The 23740-nt window shown below is 42.0% G+C and overlaps 1 protein-coding gene across 1 annotated transcript in view; it reads right to left on the bottom strand.

The window, feature by feature from the left end:
• CCDC77 (coiled-coil domain containing 77) overlaps positions 1-23740 on the bottom strand; it is a 43265-nt gene that overhangs the window by 4858 nt on the left and 14667 nt on the right. The window contains exons 6-10 of the mRNA XM_059683912.1: positions 17708-17804; positions 16055-16127; positions 14253-14344; positions 12657-12805; positions 3915-4134 (exon numbers count right to left, since the gene is read on the bottom strand). Coding sequence (XP_059539895.1) covers positions 3915-4134; positions 12657-12805; positions 14253-14344; positions 16055-16127; positions 17708-17804 — 631 coding nt within the window. The remainder of the gene's footprint in view (positions 1-3914; positions 4135-12656; positions 12806-14252; positions 14345-16054; positions 16128-17707; positions 17805-23740) is intronic.

Genomic DNA, 23740 nt, shown 5'->3' with positions numbered 1-23740 from the left:
TTAATTAAATCTTTATTGTTCAGATTATTACATTTGTTCCTTTTTTTTCCCCTCCCATAACTCCCCTCCTCCCAGTTCCCGCCCCACCCTCCGCCCTCACTCCCCACCCACTGTCCTCATCCAAAGGTGCACGATTTTTGTCCAGTCTCTTCCCACATCTCCCACACCCCTTTCCCCCCCAAGAATAGTCAGTCCATTCCCTTTCTATGTCCCTGATTCTATTATAATCAACAGTTCATTCTGTTCATCAGATTATTTATTCACTTGATTCTTAGATTCACTTGTTGATAGATGCATATTTGTTGTTCATAATTTGTATCTTTACCTTTTTCTTCCTCTTCCTCTTCTTAAAGGATACCTTTCAGCATTTCATATAATCCTGGTTTGGTGGTGATGAACTCCTTTAGCTTTTCCTTATCTGTGAAGCTCTTTATCTGACCTTCAATTCTGAATGATAGCTTTGCTGGATAAAGTAATCTTGGTTGTAGGTTCTTGGTATTCATCACTTTGAATATTTCTTGCCACTCCCTTCTGGCCTGCAAAGTTTCTGTTGAGAAATCAGCTGACAGTCGTATGGGTATGCCCTTGTAGGTAACTGAGTTACTTTCTCTTGCTGTTTTTAAGATTCTCTCTTTATCTTTTGCTCTTGGCATTTTAATTATGATGTGTCTTGGTGTGGTCCTCTTTGGATTCCTTTTGTTTGGGGTTCTCCGCGCTTCTTGGACCTGTAGGTCCATTTCTTTCACCAGGTAGGGGAAGTTTTCTGTCATTATTTCTTCAAATAGGTTTTCAATATCTTGCTCTCTCTCATCTTCTGGCACCCCTATAATTCTGATGTTGGTACGCTTGAAGCTGTCCCAGAGGCTCCTTACACTATCCTCGCATTTTTGGATTCTTTTTTCATTTTGCTTTTCCGGTTGGATGTTTTTTGCTTCCTCGCATTTCAAATCATTGACTTGATTCTTGCGCTCCTCTGGTCTGCTGTCGGGCGTCTGTATAATATTCGTTATTTCAGTCCGTGTGTGCTTACTTTCTAGTTGGTTCCCCAATATAAGATCGAGGGTCTTATTAGTTTTCGTATAGATCTCATTAAGTTTATCGGCAGCTTCTAAACAGTTCTTGAGAGACCTTAAAAGTGTGGTTCTGAACTCTATTTCTTCCATTGACAATTTTGTCCTGTTTCTTTGTCTCCGCATTTTGTTATGCTTCCTTGGTGCACCCCCTAGTGGTCTTTGTTCGCAGTCTTATAGATAAATCTTGATTGTTGTAGCTAATTCCAGGGAGGGTTTGACCTCCAGGCCAAGTGGCTATGAGAATCAGCTGTGTCAGCAGTGAGAGAACTTCTGTCCTCTAGGGAGGTGCTAATCTAGCCTTTGCCTGAGGCTATCTGGCAAATGCCTCTGTGCAGGGCTTGGGCGGGGCGGGTCGCACAGGATCAACAGGGTGGGCCGGAGAGAGCAGTTATGGCGGCTCTCAGTCCTGTCCCAAGGAGCTCTGCCTCTCTGAGTCCCAGCACCCGCTGCAAAGCTCGGAGAGAAAGCTGCCCTCGCTCTGACCGAAGCCAGACAGTCCCGCTTCTCCCGTTTGAGTCTGGGTCCCTAGAGACTCGCCCGGATCAGGAGCTCAGAGTCTGCGACTCCCTCCCGATTGAAAACAACAACCGCGCCCTCCACCGCCAGCCCGCTCCGCGCACTCCGCACCTCAGAATTTGACTTCAGCACTGCGCCTCCTCTGAGTGTCCGTATGCATTTCTCTTTCCTCCTAGTTGTCCGGTTGTCGGTTTCAATTGGGAGGGAGTTGCAGACTCTGAGCTCCAGTTCTGGGCGAGTCTCTAGGGACCCAGACTCAAACAGGAGAAGCAGGACTGTCTGGCATCGGTCAGAACACAAGGGCAGCTTTCTCTCCGAGGTTTGCAGCGGTTGCTGGGACGATGAGAGGCAGAGCCTCTGGGGACGGGACTGAGAGCAGCCATAACTGCTCCCTCCGCCCGCCCCACCCAAGCCCTACACAGAGCCATTTGCCGGATAGCCTCAGGCAAAGGCTAGATTAGCACCTCCCTAGAGGACAGAAGTTTTCCCACTGCAGACATAGCTGATTCTCACAGTCAGTTGGCCTGGAGGTCAAATCCCCCTAGTATTAACTACGACAATCAAGGCTTAACTACAACAAGACTGTGCACAAAGACCACTAGGGGGTGCACCAAGAAAGCATAAAAAATACGGAGACAAAGAAACAGGACAAAACTGTCAATGGAGGATATTGAGTTCAGAACCACACTTTCAAGGTCTCTCAAGAACTGTCTAGAAGCTGCGGATAAACTTATTGAGATCTACAAGAAATCTAATGAGACCCTCGATGTTGTGATAAAGAACCAACTAGAAATTAAGCGTACGCTGACTGAAATAAAGAATATTATACAGACTCCCAACAGCAGACTAGAGGAGCGCAAGAATCAAGGCAAAGATTTGAAATGCGAAGAAGCAAAAAACACCCAACTGGAAAAGCAAAATGAAAAAAGAATCCGAAAATACGAAGATAGTGTAAGGAGCCTCTGGGACAGCTTCAAGCGTACCAACATCAGAATTATAGGGGTGCCAGAAGATGAGAGAGAGCAAGATATTGAAAACCTATTTGAAGAAATAATGACAGAAAGCTTCCCCTTCCTGGTGAAAGAAACAGACTTCCAAGTCCAGGAAGCGCAGAGAACCCCAAACAAAAGGAATCCAAAGAGGACCACACCAAGACACATCATAATGAAAATGCCAAGAGCAAAAGACAAAGAGAGAATCTTAAAAGCAGCAAGAGAAAGACAGTCAGTTACCTACAAGGGAGTACCCATTCGACTGTCAGCTGATTTCTCAACAGAAACTTTGCAGGCCAGAAGGGAGTGGCAAGAAATATTCAAAGTGATGAATGCCAAGAACCTACAACCAAATTACTTTATCCAGCAAAGCTATCATTCAGAATTGAAGGTCAGATAAAGAGCTTCACAGATAAGGAAAAGCTAAAGGAGTTCATCACCACCAAACCAGTATTATATGAAATGCTGAAAGGTATCCTTTAAGAAGAGGAAGAAGAAAAAGGTAAAGATACAAATTATGAACAACAAATATGCATCTATCAACAAGGGAATCTAAGAATCAAGTGAATAAATAATCTGATGAACAGAATGAACTGTTGATTATAATAAAATCAGGGACATAGAAAGGGAATGGGCCGAAACCGGTTTGGCTCGGTGGATAGAGCGTCGGCCTGCGGACTGAAAGGTCCCAGGTTCAATTCCGGTCAAGGGCATGTACCTGGGTTGCGGGCACATCCCCGGTGGGAGATGTGCAGGAGGCAGCTGATCGATGTTTCTCTCTCATCGATGTTTCTAACTCTCTATTTCTCTCCCTTCCTCTCTGTGAAAAATCAATAAAATATATTTTAGGAGAAAAAAAAAGAGAAAGAGAAAGGGAATGGACTGACTATTCTTGGGGGGAAAAGGGGTGTGGGAGATGCGGGAAGAGATTGGACAAAAATTGTGCACCTATGGATGAGGACAGTGGGTGGGGAGTGAGGGTGGAGGGTGGGGTAGGAACTGGAAGGAGGGGAGTTATGGGGGGGAAAAATGAGGAACAAATGTAATAATCTGAACAATAAAGATTTAATAAAAAAAAGAAAAAAGAAAAAAGAAATGAATGAATGAATAAATCAATTGATTGATCGATCAATCAAACATTTCATTTTCTAAATCTCTAAACACTGTAATGATGAGCTATTCTTTGAAACCTGTTTCTTGAGTTTATTGCTACATCAGCTCCTGGACTAAATGGATCTTATATGATAATTCTGGGGTTCTTTGGAATTCTCTGAGTTTTTCAAATTCTTGCAGAAAAAACAAAAAAGAATTTCTGTATATATACAGAAACTACCTTAATATATTCATTTTGCTTGCGATGATTCTCATGAACAACTGGGCAACCTTTTCCAGTTTTATCTTCTTTCTTCTTACACTGTGCCCTGTATTGCTTAATCTTTGACATCAACTGATCCTTTTCAAGCATCCACGACTTCTCCTTCTTTTGGTTTTCAAATCTAAGTTGCAAAAAGTCTTTGGTGCTCTCATAGAGCAGTTCTTGGATGTGATGGAGACTATGAAAGAAAGTACAAAAGTGGACATGAAGATGCTTACATAGCACATACGACACAGTTATTCCAAACAAAGAAAAGATATAGATTCTTTAAAAATTATACAATAAGTTATGTAAAATATAATTAGCAGTTTTAAAAAATACAATCTGATTACTGACAACCACAGAAGTTTTATTGAACAAAGTGTAATGTATGTACCCATGCTCACTGTTTCACAAACTGGTCTTTACATATATTTTTCCGAGTACTAATTGCAGGTTATATAATTATTAGGACTACAGAAATATTTATACATAGCCTGCATCAGTATGGGCTATCCCAAGACACTAGACTAAGATAAAGAAGTAACTCACAGTATTCTGACTGAGGGTTAACACAAATTCTAAAATATCAAAAACAGCTTTGTGTTTATGCTGTGCTCCACATGTAAACAGCACAATATTAAATCTTGTTTTGTTTTCAAGATCAACTTCCTCTCTGCAGTCATCTAGACAACTTCAGGCCATTTAATTTCTCCATTGTCTGAAATTCTTTATCAGTTTAAATCTAGTCTCCTTGCCGAAACCGGTTTGGCTCAGTGGATAGAGCATTGGCTTGCGGACTGAAAGGTCCCGGGTTCGATTCCAGTCAGGGGCATGTACCTGGGATGCGGGCACATCCCCAGTGGGAGATGTGCAGGAGGCAGCTGATCGATGTTTCTCTCTCATCGATGTTTCTAACTCTCTATCCCTCTCCCTTCATCTCTGTAAAAAATCAATAAAGTATATTTTTTTAAAAAAGAGTAAATGATTTGCATTTAAAATCAATTAAAAAAAAAATCTAGTCTCCTGTGTTATAATTCAACTTGCTTATAAACTGTCAGGTTCTAACTATCAACATGCATGTTTTCCAACCTGAGTGAAAGCACATACTTACTTATCACATATCTTTGTCCCACTATCACCAAACTAATAGACATACACAAGGTATTAAACAGATTCCTGCTGATTATTGAGATATAGAAAAATGATGTTTCTCTCTATAACAAAAAATATCCCTAGAAGTAAGCAACCCATTGATTTAATAGCAACACCTAGAAAAATACTGTATCAAATAATATAGCTGTTTGCAAAGAATATTAAATACTGTGAGACAATCACTATAATTTTCCACAGAACAAATAATGTCAGATCCATTTAGTTCTTTTCATGAGTAAAAGAGAAAAATGATAGCCTAACGCCAGGCACAAAGTAGAATAACTGTCAGTAAGTTAAAATATATATATTTAGATATATGTATGTGTATAAAGAGGGAGAGACTGATTGAGTTACCACAAAGTTATCTCTTCCTTTCAATGAGTTATTTTATTCTATCTGACATTATGTTCTCAATTACAGACTGGGAAGTATGGTCTTGTTAATGTATCAATGGTTTGAACGTGACACCAAAAGGGCACTTGGATTTCATGCCATTTAATATCCTTAGGATGACATAATGGAAGGAACTGATCATGCAGTCAGACATGCAGATGATGCTAAACGAGATGGTTATTAATATTCTGAAAAACAAATATAAAATTACAAATTACTATGACAATTAAAAAATACTGTTCCCAGGAGGAGGAGCCTAGATGGCGGCATAGGTAAAAGCGGCTCTTGCATCCTCCCACGACCACATCAAAATTACAACTAAACCACAGAACAACCATCATTCAGGACCACCTGAAATCTGGCTGAATGGAAGGCCCCAAACTGCAGAATTAAAGCAGAAGCCACGTTGAGACTGGTAGGAAGGAGGGAGGTGTGGAATGGGTGTAGAGTTTTTTTAATCCAGAGGGATATGTTGGCCACAGAGCCCCCCCTCATTTTCTCACTCCATTGTAAGGAATAAGGGGTCCCAGTCCCACACCAGACTCCTCAGCCCAGGGTTCCAGTGCTGGGAAGAGAAGTCCCCATAACTCCAGGCTGTAAAAACCATGAGTGACATGGGGGCTGCTGGAGTCCCAAGCAGTACCTCTTAAAGGGCTGGTATACAGACTTACTCTGACTCACTCCCTCTGAGCTCCAATGCTGGGGCAGCAGCTTGAAAGGATCTAGGGACATACAGGGAGGAACTAAATTGTCTGGCATCAGGGCAAGAACTGGGGGGCAGCTTTCTCTCAGACGAAAGTGCTGGCAGAGGTCATTGTCCCTTTGCTGAGACACAGTGCCGACAGGAAGTTGCCATATCTGAGTTTCCCTCAACCTGGCTCACACTGTTAGCTCTGCCCTGATTGGATTCACTGAGACCCTGCCCCACCCAATTTGTAGCCCCACCCAAACTGTTTGCAGTGGCTTTTCTATATGAATGGCCTGTCCTGGCTCAGGCTTCAGACTTTCCTAAAATCTCTCAAACAAGCAACAGCTGGTGTCAGTATGTCCCATACCACTCAGTAAGAGGCCCCAGGCCCAGCACTAGAAGCAGCCTGCCTTGTTTCACAGTTTGGCCTCTCCAAACTCAATGCAAGTAGCAGCCATGTGCGGATCACCCTGTAGCTCGTGCTGGGTGGCCCCAGGCAGGAGGACCCACAGCCAGAGCACCTGGTGGTCAGCTTCAGACCACAACAGATTAGAACCCTACCACATCAACCAGTGACATATTCAAGGGGTAGATTTAATGAGCACCAAAGCCCCACTGAAGTCCTGCTCCATAGAGGCATCTCCTGCAGAGGAGATCTTCTGCTGCAGTTGCAGCTGGTTTGCACAGCCAATTGGCCTGGAGGTCAAGTCCTCCTAGTGATGCCATCAAGCTCAACTACAACAGGACGGTGTACACAGCCCACAGAGGGGTGCACCTAGAGTGCCCAACTCAGATGACTGGGGAGGCTGAGCCACTAGGCCCTACAGGACACCTACTACACAAGGCCTCTCTACCAATTCTAGGAGACATAGCAACTTTACCTAATATAGAACCAAATACAGCGAAGCAGCCAATATGCAGAGACAAAGAAACATGTCAGAAATGAAAGAACAGGAGAAATCTCCAGAAAAAGAAGTAAATGAAATGGAAGCAAGAAAACTACCATATACAGAGTTCAAAACAATGGTTACAAGGATGCTCAAGGAAGTTGAGAACTTCAAGGAACTTAGTGAGAACATCAACAACATAAAAAATGACCAGTTAGAAATGAAGGATACACTAACTGAAATTAAGAATAACTTACAAGGAATCAACAGTAAATGGGCAAAGGACCTAAATAAACACTTTTCAAAAGAGGACATTCAGAAAGCCAAGAGACCTATGAAAACATGCTCAAAGTCACTAATCATCTGAGAGATGCAAATCAAAACAACAATGAGGTACCATCTCACACCTGACAGAATGGCTATCATCAACAAATCAACAAACAACAAGTGTTGGCGAGGATGCAGAGAAAAAGGAACCCTCCTGTACTGCTGGTGGGAATGCAGACTGGTGCAGCCACTGTGGGAAACAGTATGGCGTTTCCTCAAAAATTTAAAAATGGAACTGCCATTTGACCCAATAATACCACTTCTAGGAATATATCCCAAGAAGACAGAAACACCAATCAGAAAGACATATGCACCCCTATGTTCATAGCAACACAATTTACAATAGCTAAGATTTGGAAACAGCCTAAATGCCCATCAGCAGGTGAGTGGATTAGAAAACTGTGGTACAGCTACACAATAAAATACTATGCTACTGTAAAAAAAAAAAGGAATTCTTACCATTTGCAACAGCATGAATGGAACTGGAGAGCATTATGCTAAGTGAAATAAGCCAGTTAGTGAAAGATAAATACCACATGATCTCACTCATTTGTGGAATATAAAAAACATTATAAAGTGTTGAACAAAAATAGATAGAGGCAAAGAAGCATTGAACAGACTGTCAAACTACAGCGGGAAGGCAGGGGAAGGGGAGGGGGTAAGAGATTAACTGAAGGACTTGTATTCATGCATATAAGCACAACCAATAGACACAAGACACTGCGGGGGAGAGGGTGAGGGCTGGGGGGTAGAGGAGGCCGGGAGGAGGTCAATGCAGGGGGGAGGGGAAGGAGACTTATGTACTATTTGTAATACCTTAAACAATAAAATAAAGTAAAATAAAATAAAATAAAAAACACAGTAGAGTAGAGGACACCAAGAATCAACTCAGCAATTTGGAATATGAGGAAGTAAAAACACCCAATCAGAACATCAAAAAGAAAAAAGAATCCAAAAATATGAAGACTAAGGAGCCTCTGGGATAACTTCAAGCAAACTATTCAAATCATAGGGCTTCCCAAAAGAGAAGAGAGGGAGCAAGAAGTTAAAAACCTATTTGAAGAAATAATGACAGAAAACTTCCCTTACCTGGTGAAAGATATAGACATACTAGTACAAGTCCAGGAAGCACAGAATCCCAAACAAGATGAACCCAAAGAGGCCCACACCAAGACACATTATAATTTAAATGACAAAGGTTAAAGACAAAGAGAAAATCTTAAAAGCAGCAAGAGAAAAGCAGTTAGTTACCTACAAGGAAGCACCCATACGACTGTCAGCTGATTTCTCAACAGAAGCTTTGCAAGTCAGAAGGGAGTGGCAAGGACACTATTCAAAGTGATGAATAGCAAGGACCTACAACCAAGATTACTCTACTCAGCAAAGCTCTCATTAGAATTAAAGGTCAGATAAAGAGCTTCACAGACAAGAAAAAGTTAAAGGAGTTCATCATCAACAAACCAGTATTACATGAAATGTTAAAGGGTATTCTTAAGAAAAGGGAGGAGGAGGGAGGAGGAAGGAGAAAGGCAAAAGGAGGAAAGAGGAGTAGAAGGAGGAGAAAAAGATCACAATATAAACAATAAAATGGCAATAAATACATATCTATCAACAACTGAATCTAACAATCAAAATAAATGAACAAGAAATCTAATGAACAAAATTAACTGATGAATAAAATAGAACCAGAGGCTTGAAAACATGGAATAGACCAGGGGTCCTCAAATTACAGCCTGCAGGCCACATGCGGCCCACTGAAAACATCTATCCGGCCCGCCGGGTGTTTTTGCCGCCGCTGTGTGCATAGGAATTTGTTCATAGTTTTTTTTTAAACTATAGTCCGGCCCTCCAACAGTCTGAGGGACAGTGAACTGGGCCCCTGTTTAAAAAGTTTGAGGACCCCTGGAAAAGACTGATGAATCTCAGATGGAATGGAGGAGGAAAGATGGGAAGAGATTAACCAAAGAACTTACATGCATACATGGATTACCACTGGACACAGACAATAAATACGTTGGTGAATGCCTGGAGTGGGGCAGGATCCAGTGGAGGGGGACAGTTGGGGGAAAAATTGTGGGGGAACATCTGTAATACTCAATAATAAAGAGCTAAAAAAATACTGTTCCTTTAAAAACAATTACAATCCAGTGGAAAGTGAAAATGCTATTATGCATAAGTACAATATACCTAAGATAGGAAATTTTCTAGCCTGCATTGGTCATAAATCTTAATTTGAATATGCAACTCTAATCATGAACACTTTAAAATGAAGGAAGAGACACTACGTAAGTTTGAGAAGACAATAAAAAAACAATGAAGGGATGAAGAATATATGAATAAGTATTTTAAAATGTAGGAATGTTTAACATAGAAAAGAAGTGGTAAGATGCAACTTGATAAACATCACCAAGTATTCAACAGATATTTATTGTGCGCCTATTATGCACACAGGGCAAGACACTGCAGGAAAAAGGGCATCCTATATAATAAAACCTTAATATGCAAATCAACCGGACAGCAGCACAACCAGTCACTATGACGTTCACTGACCAACAGGGGCATACACTCAACGCAGGAGTTGCCCCCTGGTGGTCAGTACGCTCCCACAGGGGGAGCGCAGAAGCTGGGCTCATGTCTGGCAAGCACAATGGCGGTGGTGGGAGCCTCTCCTGCCTCCAAGGCAGCACTAAGAACCCCTCGGGGGATGTCTGACTGCTGGTTTAGGCCCGCTCCTCCTGTGGGACATCCCTCAAGGGGTCCCAGACTGCAAGAGGGCACAGTCAGACTGAGAGATCCCCCACCCCCCAGTGCATGAATGTCATGCACCGGGCCTCTAGTAATTACAATAGGCGATGATAAGTGTCATCGTAGAAGCATGTTAATCATTATGGGAATGTGGAGGAGGAGTAATTTAATTCTGCCTTGGGAAGTCTTCAGAGAAGAAGTAACACTGCATTATAAGGTATCTACCACATAGCAAGTTTCCATAAACAACAGATATTATTATTTTGGCTGAAGGACCAGGTGAACTACAGCAACAGAAAAGGAGGTGAGACTGAAAGGTTAATTTAGTGCCAGATGAAGTACCTAATAATTTATGCTAAGGTATTAGGCCTTTATCATAAGCTAAACAGGGAACTATCAAATGTTTTTAAGCACTTGATAAGTTCTACTGCAGGAGCTACTAGTAATAGTGAGGAAGACTATAGAATGAATACAAAGGGACCAATGCTAGGAAGAACACTTAGATTATTTCAACACTATAAACAAGAATATAACTTGAACCAATATGGTAAGAATGAAAAGGCAAAGAATGATTTGAGAGGCTTCTTAGACTTGCACTCAATAGGGTCTGGAAATAGGGAATAAGAGTGGGGAGTTGAAGATAATCCTGAAGTTTCAAGCCTGGGAAACTGGATGTGATGTCATTAAACTAAATGGGAAAGAGAATGAAGTGGGAGGTTTGAGATGGGGGAAGGGGTGCTTGTTGGGAAAAAAGAAAACACACAGCAGACTGGTTTCATGGTCAATTTGAGGTGTTCAAACATATTCAACTGAAGATGACTTTAGAGCACAGGTCAGGCCACTGGAAACAGAAAAACGCTGAGGAGGATTAGATAGGAAGAACCAAAAAGACAGGTGCTACAGATATCAAAAGAGATTAACTTCAAAGACAGAATTATGGAAGGTGCCAAATATACAAAAAGGTACTAATTACAATGAGGACTGTAAAGAGATAACTGGTCAGCCCTAGACAGTTTGGCTAAGTGGATAGAGCATTGGCCTGGGGACTGAAGTGTCCGGGTTCGATTCTGGTCAAGGGCACATGCTCAGGTTGCAGGCTCAATCCCCAGCAGGGGGCATGCAGGAGGCAGCCAATCAATGATTCTCATCATTGATGTTTCTATCTCTCTCCCCTCTCCCTTCCTCTCTGAAAGCATTAAAAGAAATTAAAAAAATTAAATCATTAAAAAAAAAAAAGAACTGGTCAGAGAAATTAAGAACTCAGTGATGACCCTAGAAAGGGTATGCTTAGAAAAGGATGGGGATGAAATCACATTATAGAAAAGTGAGGAAAGACAGGCAGGTAAGAAACAAAAGCAGTGAGTACAGACACAATGTAAAGTCACGTTTTCCCAGATTCATGAAGGACAAAATAAAAGAAAAGGGCTCTACTATATTGTCAGGTGCCGGGAGCCGGTCCATCCTTGCTGTTTCAAGGGACCTGGCATATATGGCCTACGGTTCTTAATATGTTTGCTCACCTTCTTGGCGCTGTGTTTTAACCAAGGTCACCTCTCCGAGAAAGGTTGAATCCCCAGGTAGGGATTTTCCCCTGAAGTTAGGGAGGGAATAAAACCCCTCAACTAAGTGCCAGGCGGGTAATTAATCCCTTTAACTATGAACAATCATGCTTAAACTACATAATCTTTTCTCCCTGGAATGGAGATAAGAAACGCCCTAACCTTTGTAATAGAGATTGATAGGATTAAATCAACTGGTATAAATACAGTTGTAACAAGACAGAAAGACTCAGAACTTAGAACAGAATCAAGAAGACAGAACCTACACGGAGCCTGGAGACAGAAGAACTTCGCTGGAGAGAGCATGCCGGAGGATCCTGGAGAGGGACTGGCCTCAGAGCCTAGAGACAGAGCCTAGCGGGAGAACATGGCAAGGGATCCTGGACTGAACCTGACTACAGAGATTGGCAGGAGAACCTGACTGGAACCTGGACACTGAACCTGACTGGAGAGCCTGGACAGAACCTGGCTGGAGAACCTAGCGAGGGAACATGGCTACAGAACCTCGCTGGAGATCCGAAGCAGAACCTCTCTGGAGATCCGGGCTAGAGATCCTGGCTAGGCTGCTGATCAACTGAACACTATCTCCGTGTCATTCCTTCTTTGCCGACTCCGTCCACACCTTTGGGGAACCCTGGACCCGCTGGGGCTGGACCCCAGCAGTCAGGTAACATATCAGTGGATAAAGTACAGTTCTTAATCACTAAGATCAAGCTGAAGTACTAAAATGGGTTAAATTAAGCATGTGAAATACGTACCCAACAGCTCTTCAAGAGAAGAATGAATAGCATTCCTAGAAAAGCCTGGATCCCTACCTACCTAGGCGCAGGGGTGTCTGATAAAGACAATTTTTCAAGGTCCCTGTCAGTTCTATGACACTATGCTGCTAAAAGGATAAGACCGTTAACTTTAAAGCCACTCAGAAAAATTTAAAAATCTGTTAGGTACAGCTTTCTTCAACACTCACTTTTTGGTAAGCTCTTTGATTTTGTCCTGATTTCTTTGGTGATGAACCTGTATTTCCTCAATGCGGATCCGTCTATCCTCCATGAGCCCTTCAACTTGCTCTCTAGAAAGTTTGGTCTGTTCTTCCAGCTGAGCCTGCAGGGCTTCCACCTAGACAGGCCAGAAAGGGTGAGGTATCCACTTTTTTTTTTTTTAATATATTTTATTGATTTTAGAGAGGAAGGGAGAGGGAGAGATTGAAACATCAATGATGAGAATCATTGACTGGCTGCCTCCTGCATGCCCCCTACTGGTGATCGAGCCCGCAACCCAGGCAGTGCCCTTGGCCGGAATCGAACCTGGGACCCTTCAGTCCGCAGGCCGACGCTCTATCCATTGAGCCAAACCAGCTAGGGTGAGGTATCCACTCTTCCCTGCCTCCTCTTAGTCCTTATCTCTAAAAGTGAGCCATTCTCCAGAAAAATTTAAAAAACAAACAACCCTGCCTCCCCAAACAACCCTCACAGGCATTACTCAGTGGTTAGAGTGTCCGCCCATACACTGAAGGGACTCAAGTTCGATTCCTGGTCAAGGGCACATACCTGGGTTGCAGGTTCCATCTCTGGCCTGGCCGGGTGTGTGCAGGAGGCAACCAATAGACGTGTCTCTCTCACATTGATGTTTTTCTCCCTCTTCCCCTCCTTCACTCCCTCCAGTGAGGATTTACACAAAAACAACAACTTATAAATAAAAAAACAAAAGCAGAGCAGCAAAACAAATAGAAGAAAAACCTCAACAGGCACTCCTCTTTATTTAGTGACTTGTAAATGTGGTTAGGCTACACAGGGCAGACTGTTCACACAGAGCAAAGCATCTGCATCACACAGAGAAAGCATGAAAGCCCAGTTTCCCCTACCCTAAGAATCTCACCTCTTCACTATCTCCCCTTTTAAACTTTTAGCATTGTCTCCTTTTAAATACTTCCTAGTTGCACAGAAACAGAATGATTCTTTTCTTCGTTTTTTTCATCTAAAAAGTGGACCAAAATGAATTTAATGTAATTTCCTTCCTTCTCTGAGTCTGGCTGGCTGACAACAAATGGAGATACAGTACTAGTCAAAGACAGAAACTGTCATTCAAATCAATAGACCCCCCCTGATAAGGACAGGAACTTGAGCGCAAGTAGATGAAAAAATCATGGCTTCAAATGACAGAGTATTGCTAGGTAGTGAGAGGATGATTCCGTGACTTTCCCAGACTTAGAACACACACACTCAATAAATTTATATACCTCCCAAAGGCTGATCTATCAGCACAACTGCAACTACTCTGTGTATCTCTCAGGCAACCATAAAGGGAATGCTTACTGTATGATGGTTTTGTTCGGAGGGCCTAGCATACAAGCTGAGTGAAATGAAGATTCAGAATAACATTTCTAGAATGGTTAATACAGAATAATTATTTTCTGTAAAGTAGGAATAACCTCAGTTTTCTTAATCACATGATGCCTAGATATAACATGTGTGCAAGGAGATATTTACATGGCAGTGAAGGCATGGTATGCAAAGCTAAGCTCATGGGTAGAAACTGCTCTGATCTGTCAAAATAAATTCTTTACCTGTAGGATGAGTGTTTGTATGTCTCTTTGGTACTGCTCAGAATGTTCTTCCTTCTCTCTCATTGCTGGTTTTCTTTTGCTCACTTTAGAATCTAAAATAGAAAACAAAAATAATAAAGACCTTTATTTACATTCCCACCCCCCCTGCGTTGAGCGTTTGCCCCCTGGTGGTCAGTAAGCATCATAGCGACTGGTTGTTCCACTGTTTGATTGATTTGCATATTAGGGATTATTATATAGGATATTTTAAAAAGCAACACTAAAATTGTACAGAAAAAAATTTAATTCCTTGGATAATTCAAGAAGCTCATGCTAAGAGAATAAATCTTAAAAGAACTCACCATAAGAAAAGCATTTGTAACTGTGTGTGATGATGGATGTTAACTAGACTTACTGTTGTAACCATCTTGTAATATATAGAAATATCAAACCATTATGTTGTACACGTGAAACTAATATAATGTTATATTTTCAATTATCCTATATAATAAAAGGCTAATATGCAAATTGTCTCTTTGACCGGGAGTTTAACCAGGGCCCCTCTCCCCCCTGATCAGGGGAAGGGCAGGCAGGCAAACCACCCGGCCCCTCCCCCAGGCCGACCCGGCCCAATCGACCCAATTGGGGCGGACCGGCTGGACCCCACCCGTGCACAAATTCGTGCACTGGGCCTCTAGTATCTCAATAAAAAAAAGAAAATTAAGATTTCCATTAAAAGAGAGAGATAAGATGACTGAGGTTTAGAGAAGCTAAATAATACTCTGTGCTTCCAGAAGTTGTCTAAGTCTGTTTTATAACTTGTCACCATAAGCATGTTAAAAAAAAATGTATGTGTATATCTATATCTACTTTTTTTTTTTTTTTTTTTTTCCGGCCGGGCGACGCCGGAGTGCCGCCCGGCGGGTCTTGCTCCCGTGCCCCCGTCTCCGACCGACCGCCAGCGATGGCCGGGTATGGGCCCGACGCTCCAGCGCCATCCATTTTCAGGGCTAGTTGATTCGGCAGGTGAGTTGTTACACACTCCTTAGCGGATTCCGACTTCCATGGCCACCGTCCTGCTGTCTATATCAACCAACACCTTTTCTGGGGTCTGATGAGCGTCGGCATCGGGCGCCTTAACCCGGCGTTCGGTTCATCCCGCAGCGCCAGTGTATATCTATATCTATATCTATATCTATATATAAATATCTTTATTGATTTCAGAGAGGAAGGGAGAGTAGGAGAGAGATAGAAACATTAATGATGAGAGAGAATCATTGATCAACTGCCTCCTGCAGGCCCATACTGGGGACCAAGCTGGAAACCTGGGCATGTGCGCTTGGCCAGAATTGAACCTGGGACCCTTCAGTCCACAGGTTGACACTCTATCCACTGAGCCAAACCAGCTGGGGCAATTATATATTCTCTATTTCTACTCCATTAGAACATCATGGAGCCCTGGCCAGGTAGCTCAGCTAGAGTGTTGGCCCAATACGCCAAGGTTATGGGTTCAATCCCCAGTTGGGCACATAAAAGAAGCAAGCAATGAATGCATAAATAAGTGGAACAACAGGTCGATGTTTCTCTCTCTTTCTTTCTCTTCCCCCCTCTCTAAAATCAATAAATAAAACTAATTAAATAAACAAACAAAAATATCATGGAAAGGTAAAAAAAAAACCAAAAACCAAAAAAACAACCTCAAGCTTACCAAGAGGCATTATTATAAACATTCATTATCACTGTAGAGTAAGAAAAAAAATCCTAATTATTTGCACTGTGTTTCTGAATTCTAAACCAGTGAGAATTTATAATATGGTTGGTACCTGCTTTGAAAGCTGAAGATTCATTCTGTTCACAAGTATCTGCAGTCTGGATAGTCTTTTGGAGAATGCTCACCTGAAAAAGCAAAAAAAAAAAAAAAAAAAAAAAAAAGTAAAGAAATAGCCTTTCTATATATGTAATGTTTTACTTTTGAGCTTTAGTGCCACAGATCAACACTATTCATAAATTAAATTGGTCAAAATTGATATACTCACATAGGAATGTCACACATATGAGATCAAAGTGGACAAAGTAACAAAATAGATAAAACCCAGTGTTGGTAATATAAACTAAAAACAAACAAAGAAAACCTTCAGAATAATTTAGTAATACCTGGTTTTTAAAAAAGTGGTCTTGCCGAAACCGGTTTGGCTCAGTGGATAGAGCGTCGGCCTGCGGACTGAAAGGTCCCAGGTTCGATTCCGGTCAAGGGCATGTACCTGGGTTGCGGGCACATCCCCAGGAGGAGATGTGCAGGAGGCAGCTGATCAATGTTTCTCTCTCATCGATGTTTCTAACTCTCTATCTCTCTCCCTTCCTCTCTGTAAAAAATCAATAAAATATATTAAAAAAAAAAAAGTAAATCTTTAAAAAAAATAAATAAATAAAAATAAAAATAAAAAGTGGTCTTTGCTTAGCCGGTATGACTCAGTAGTTGAGCATTGACCTAGGAACCAGGAGGTTGGGGCTGTGCAAGAGGAAGCCGATCAATGATTCTCTCTCATCACTGATGTTTCTATCTCTCCCTCCCTCTCCCTTCCTCTCTGAAATCAATAAAAAAATATATTTTTTTAAAAAGTGGTCTTTGACAAGGGCCTTTAGGAAAGTAACAGAAACATAGAAGTATACATATGTAGATATGGATAAAGATGCTCACTGGGACACTGTTTAGAGAAGCAAATAAAAAAGGAAATAGTATACACACATATATTCCTATATGAATGGAAAAACAGCTTTATATCTGGGGTTTACAATATGGGAGACTGCCATTTTTATGATAGATTTCTGTGTTTATTTTTAATAAAGACCATGCATTATTTTTATAGTCAGCATAAACAAAGATTAATAAAGAAACTTGAGTACTGAAACTTAAGTCTGGCCCTAGCCAGTTTGGCTCAGTGGATAGAATGTCAGCCCATGGACAAAAGGGTCCCACTTTCGATTCCAGTCAAGGACACATACCTCAATTGCAGGCTCGATCTCTGACTCTGGTAAGTGGTGTGTGTGGGAGCAACCAATCAATGCGTCTTTCTGACATCGATGTCTCTCTCTCTGTCTCTCCCCCTCCCTTCCCTCTCACTAAAAATCAATGAAAAAAATATCCTCGGTGAGGATTAAAAAAAACCACCACAAAACAACCAATTTTCCTTTCTAATCTCATCCAAAACATCTACTCCTCTGTGCTTTAGATTTCCAAGTATTGAAATGGGTAAATAATGCTACTTTCCAAAAATTTTGAAGTAGAAGAATAAAATCAAAAAGCATTTTGTAACTATATAGAAAATGCTTTGAGAACTTACGTAGACATGGGAGTATGATAACTAATTCTCCTTCTAACTTCTATAGCAAGCACCAAAATATCTCTGATTATGGACCCAAGACCATATTTTGTTAAAACCATGTTTACCATGCTATCTATACCAAAGATTACTTACTTTGTTGGGAGGCTCCTTATAAAAATAGGTCACTTCTCCAGTGTCTGTTCCCACAAGGGCCAAGAGATTCTGAATCTTTCTCTTGTCTTCTAGCTCCCTGTAATTGTCATAAAGAGTAAGCACACATTATATCCAGAGTAAGTAAATTTTTTTAAAGGATCTCCCTTCTGAGTTACTGTTTAAATAATGATAACGTCAAACTAAAATTGAATAGGATTTATTTAGACCTCAGCACTAATTTTGAAAACATTAGGTACTTAAACTTAGGAATTCAGAGAGAAGGGGCCAGAAACTAATTTCTTAGCTGGTTCTAGAAAAGCACCGTTGTGGGTGGAAGGCACATTGCTCCTCTTCAGGGCTGATATAAGGTCACTAGAGGCCCAGTGCACGAATTTGTGCACGGGTGGGATCTGGCTGGCCCACCCTGATCAGGGCCGATCAGGCCCAGCTGGCTGGAAGGAGGAGATGCGGGAGGTTGGCCAGCCCCGCCCCCTGGTTGAACTCCCAGTTGAGGGGACAATTTGCATATTAGACTTTTATTATATAGGATTCTCCTAACTATCAGCCGTACTACAGGCTGATGCTCAGAGCTGAATCTCTCTCCAGAACTGATATCAGTCAAGGGGGACTGCCTTAGCCAAAGGACAGTCTGCACCCAGTGCCTCGATAAGGAGGGGTACAAAAGCCCAATCCCCTTATCTTAATTCAGGATATTGAGATACCCTGTGGCATTGGCTGAGTCAGCTGTAATTGAATCACAGTTCAACTTCTGCCCAAACTTTCCTTATTCCCTCATAAGTAGTTATTCCTGAAAACACTCCCCAATAAACCTCCTGCAAGTAAATTTCCATCGCAGAGTATGTTTTCCAGGGAACCCAACCTAAGACAGTTTATATCAGACTAGAGGCCCGGTGCATGGATTTGTGCACTTGTGGGATCCCTCGGACTGCCAGTTTTGGCCTGATCCCCACAGGCCAGGCGAAGGTAACCCACCGGTGCACGAATCCATGCACTGGGCCTCTAGTATGCATGTAAGATATTTGGTTAATCTCTTCCCACCCTCCCCCCTTCCCCCTTCCCTCTGAGATTCATTAGTCTGTTCCATGTTTCCATGCCTGTGCTTTGAGCATCTGCCCCCAGCTGGTCAGAGCACATCAAGCTACCAGTCGAACAGTTGAACAGTCGCTTAGGCTTTTATATATATAGATACACAAACTCTAAACTGAGTTTTCAGAGCCAGTGATATGCAGATGATTTATGGAACATAATAGTCTTAGCAGCAAAACAGATGGGAGGGCTCAACAGGTAAACAGGGTATAACTTAAACAACTGAAATAAATCAAAGAGGGAGAGAGGCTTTTCATGGTGCCCTATGTAAAATCACAATCTCCATTTTCCACACTTCAGCCAGTTTTAAGACCCAGAGACTATGACCTGAAGGATGAACTGGGTCACCCAATGACACCAAAGCAAGTGTACATGATAATGATTTCCCTGGTCTTTCCCCAAAGGGCTTATGGCCATTTATTCAAGTAATTGTACAATGGGGAAAAAGAAATACCCAGGCATTTCAAAGATTGCTAGATATATGGTTTGAGCTGACATTGATACCTGGTGACTTGAAGCATTATCATGGCACTAGGGCATATGGGAACCATGTAATAAATGGAATTTTAGTCCAGGTCCAGCTTACAATGGGTCCACTGGATCCAGGCTCAATCAGTGATCATTTCCCCCATCTCCATATGAGTAATTAGAATGAACATATTTGGTAGTTGCCAAACCTCCAAATTGTTTTTTTGGCTTCTGGGTTATGCTAAGTTGGAAGCCTCGGTAACTGCCCTTTCCTCACCCCAAGATGGTAAATAAAGATCCAAAGAATGTACAGGTGAAGGCCTCTATCAAACCCTCATTTCATTCACAAGTATGACCTATGCAAAACCAGATTGATAATAGTAGACAACTACAAAGTAGGTCCCAATTCAGTAACTATGCTCAATGTATTATTTTTGTTATAGCAGATTAACTTGGTTTTAGATATATGGTAATTGGCTACTGATTAACCTCATGTATTCCTACCCATTCCTAACAGGACCATAAGCAGTTCTCGTTCATGTGTGGTGAAAAACAGTGTACCTTTGTAGTCTTTCTCTAGGACCAAGTCTTTTCTGCTCTCTATCAAATCAGTCCAAAAGGACAAGGATCTGACCATCCTATAGATCAGTGGTCGCCAACCTTTCAGACCTCACGGACCACCAGTGGGCCATGGACCACCAGTTGGTGACTGCTGCTATAGATTACATTAGTTCACTATTGGTGATATATTAAATCAGACTGGATAGACAAGAAATGGTGCCCAGCTGGTGTGGTTCAGTAGTTGAGCATTAACCTATGAACCAGGAAGTCAAGGTTCGATTCCCAATCTGGGCACATGCCTGGGTTGTGGGCTCGATCCCCAGTAGGGGGCCTGCAGGAGGCAGCCAGCCAAGCAATGATTCTCTCTCACCACTGATGTTTCCATCTCTCCCTCCCTTCCTCTCTGAAATCACTAAAAAAAAAAAAAAAAAAAAAAAATTAAAAGAAATGGCAAATGCATTAGAACCTTAGTAAGATACATGTGCTCCAGAAGGTTTGACATAACTTTACAAAGCACATCAGTGAAGTTTTAGGGGTCCCCTCTATGCATCCCAGAACATTCCCTTCAAAGTAAAGGAAAAATTACTGCATCTCACACCTACCATCACCAAGAAGGAAGCATAATGCTGAGAAGGACTCTTCAGGTTCTGGAGAAAACATGTTCCATACTTTTGAATAATGCTCTGACCCATATATCAAGTGACATGGAAGGTGAGCTTTCAGTTGAAAAGTTCTGCATTAGGTCAAAGCTAGACCCATTAAGGAGATGGAATGACTAATAAAAAACCTGACAAACAAAAACCCTAGACCTCATAGCTTCACTGGTGAATTACACCAAACATATAAAGGTCTAAACCAATCATTCCCAAACTTTTCCAAAAACTGAAAAAGAGGCAATACTTGCTAACTCATTCTATGAATCCAGCATTCCCCTGATACCAAAGCCAGACAAAGATAATGTAAGAAAAGGAAATTACTAATGACCAATATCTGTTATGAACACTGATGCAAAAATTCTCAACAAAATACTAGCAAACCAAATTCAGCAGCATACTAAAAGGATATATACCACGATTAAGTGCAGTTTATTCCTGGAATACAAGCATAGTTCAACATAAAAATCAGTCAATGTAATATACCACATTAACAGAATGAAAGGGGAAAACATATAATCATCAATTGATAAAAAAAAAATGCATTTGACAACATTCTATACCCTTATATGATATAAACACTCAACAAACCAGGAATAGAAAAAAATAACCTCTATAAAATAAAAGCTCTGTATGAAAAACTCAAGCAAGCATCATACTCAATGGTAAAAGACAAAGTTTTCCTCTAAGATCTAGAACAAGACAAGGGTGCCCACATTTGCAACTTTTATTTAAAACTAGAGGCCTGGTGCACGAGATTTGTGCACTGGGGAGATGGGGGGGGGGCGTCCCTCAGCCCAGCCTGTGTCCACTCGCAGTCCGGGACCCCTTGGGGATGTCTGGCTACCAGCTTAGGTCCGATTCCCCTAGGGCAGTGGTCGGCAAACTCATTAGTCAACAGAGCCAAATATCAACAGTACTTCTTCAAAATAGACTTGCCCAGGCCGAAAACCGACTTCTGCGCATGGGCCACGAAGTTTCAATCGCACTGTACGCGCACCCGCATGTGGTATTCTGTGGAAGAGCCACACTCAAGGGGCCAAAGAGCTGCATGTGGCTCACGAGCTGCAGTTTGCTGACCACGGCTCTCGGGAATTGGAGACAATGATTTCTTGAATATGACACCAAAGGCAGAAGCAACAAAAGGAAAATATACAAATTGGACCATATGGAAATTAAAATTTATGCATCAAAGAACAATATCAACAGAGTAAAATGAAAGCCCTCAGAATGGGAGAAAACATTTGCAAATCACTCATCTGATAGGGGATTAATATCCAAAATATATTTTAAAATTCTTAAAACTCAACAGCAACAATAAAGCAAACAATCCAATTAAAAATGGTCAAATGTCTTGAATAGACATTTCTCTAAAGAAGATATATGAATGACAAACAAGCATGTGAAAAATGCTCAATATCACTAATTAGGGAAATGCAAATCAAAACCACTTGAGTTTTGATTTGCATTGCCCTAATGCAATGATGGCTATTATTTCATACCCATTATGATGGCTATTATTTCAAAAAATAGAAAACCAATGTTGGTATGCATATGAAGGAAGTGAAACCCTTGTGCATTGCTGGTGGGAATGTAAAATGGTACAGCCAGTATGAAAAACAGTATTAGGGTACCTCAAAAAAATTAAACATGGAAACAGCATTTGACCCAGCAATTCCATTCTGGGTATTTATCTGATAAAACCCAAAACACTAAATTGAAAAGACAGAGGGAGAACCAAGATGGCAGCATAAGTAAGCTCGGTACTCGCCATATTCCACAACTACATCAAAATTCCAACTAAAATACAGAACTATCATTCAGAACCACCTGAAATCTGGCTGAATGGAGGCTCTACAACTAATGAATTAAAGAAGAAGCCACACTGAGACTGGCAGGAGGGGTGGAGGCATGTATCAGGCAAGTCCAACACCTATGTGTGGCATTTCTTTTCTTTTCTTTTTTAATCATATCTTTTAAAATATATATATATTTTTTATTAATTCCAGAAAGGAAGGGAGAGGGAGAGAGAGATAAAAACATCAGTGATGAGAGAGAATCATTGATTGGCTGCCTCCTGCACTGGGGATCGAGCCCACAACCCGGCATGTGCCCTAACTGGGAATTGAACCATGACCTCCTGGTTCATAGGTCAATTCTCAACCACTGGGCCACGCCAGCCAGATACGTTTCTTTAATTGGAAAGGATTTAAGAATTTTAAAATATATTTTTGATATTAATCCACTATGTTGTGGAGGCCTCCCCTGAGGAGCAAGGGATCCTAGCCCCACACCAGACTCCTCAGCCTAGGGTTCTAGTGCTGTGAAGAGAAGCCCCCATAATTTCAGGCTATAAAAACCAGCAGAGATTGTGGCTGAGTGACAAGGTGGCTAATAGAGACCCAGACAATTCCTCTTAAAGGACCATGCACGGACATACCCGGATTCACTCCCTCTGAGCTCCAGTGCTGGGGCAGTGGCTATGGGGGATTCAGGGACATACAGGGAAGAAGTGGACTGTCTGGCAATGGAGCAAGAACTTGAGGGTGGCTTTGTCCCAGACAGGGGTGTTCGTAGCAGTCATTGTTCCTATGCTGAGACCTCCCCCCCTCGCAGAGCTGACTGGCAGGGGCCATATCTGAGTCTCCATCAACCTGGCTCATACTGTTAGCTCTGTCCTGGTGACTCACTGAGACCCTGCTTCACCCAATTTGCAGCCCCACCCAAGCTGTTTGCAGTGGCTTTTCCATATAAATGGCCTGTCCTGGCTCAGGCTTCAGACTTTCCTAAAAACTCTCAAACAACCAACAGCTGGCATCAGCATGTCCCATACCACTCAAGAAGAGGCCCCACGCCCAGCACTAGCAACAGCCTACCTTGCTTTACAGCTTGGCCTCTCCTGGGCACTTCCAAGCCCAACACAAGTAGCAGCCATGGGCAGATCGCTCTGTAGCTCCTCATGGGTAGCCCCAGGCAGGGCACAGGCAGTGACTGACTTTGTATCTCCTGCAGGGCCCCAAAGCCAGTGCACCCAGTGGACAGCTTCAGAACATGCCAGGTTACAATTCTACACATTCACAAGCGACACACTCAAGGGACAGACTCAGTGAGCACCAAAGCCCCACTGAAGAAAGTCCTGCTCCATAGGGGTGTATCCCACACAGCAGCTCTTCCTCTGTAGTCACAGCTGGTCCTCAAAGCCAATTGGACTGGGGATCAATTCCTCCCAGTGATGCCTACACCA

Source organism: Myotis daubentonii, chromosome 2 (assembly GCF_963259705.1).
Source record: "Myotis daubentonii chromosome 2, mMyoDau2.1, whole genome shotgun sequence".
Classification (NCBI taxonomy): Eukaryota; Metazoa; Chordata; class Mammalia; order Chiroptera; family Vespertilionidae; genus Myotis; species Myotis daubentonii.
The sequence above is the reverse complement of the archived record's forward strand: the minus strand, read 5'-3'. Positions and strand labels throughout refer to the sequence as shown.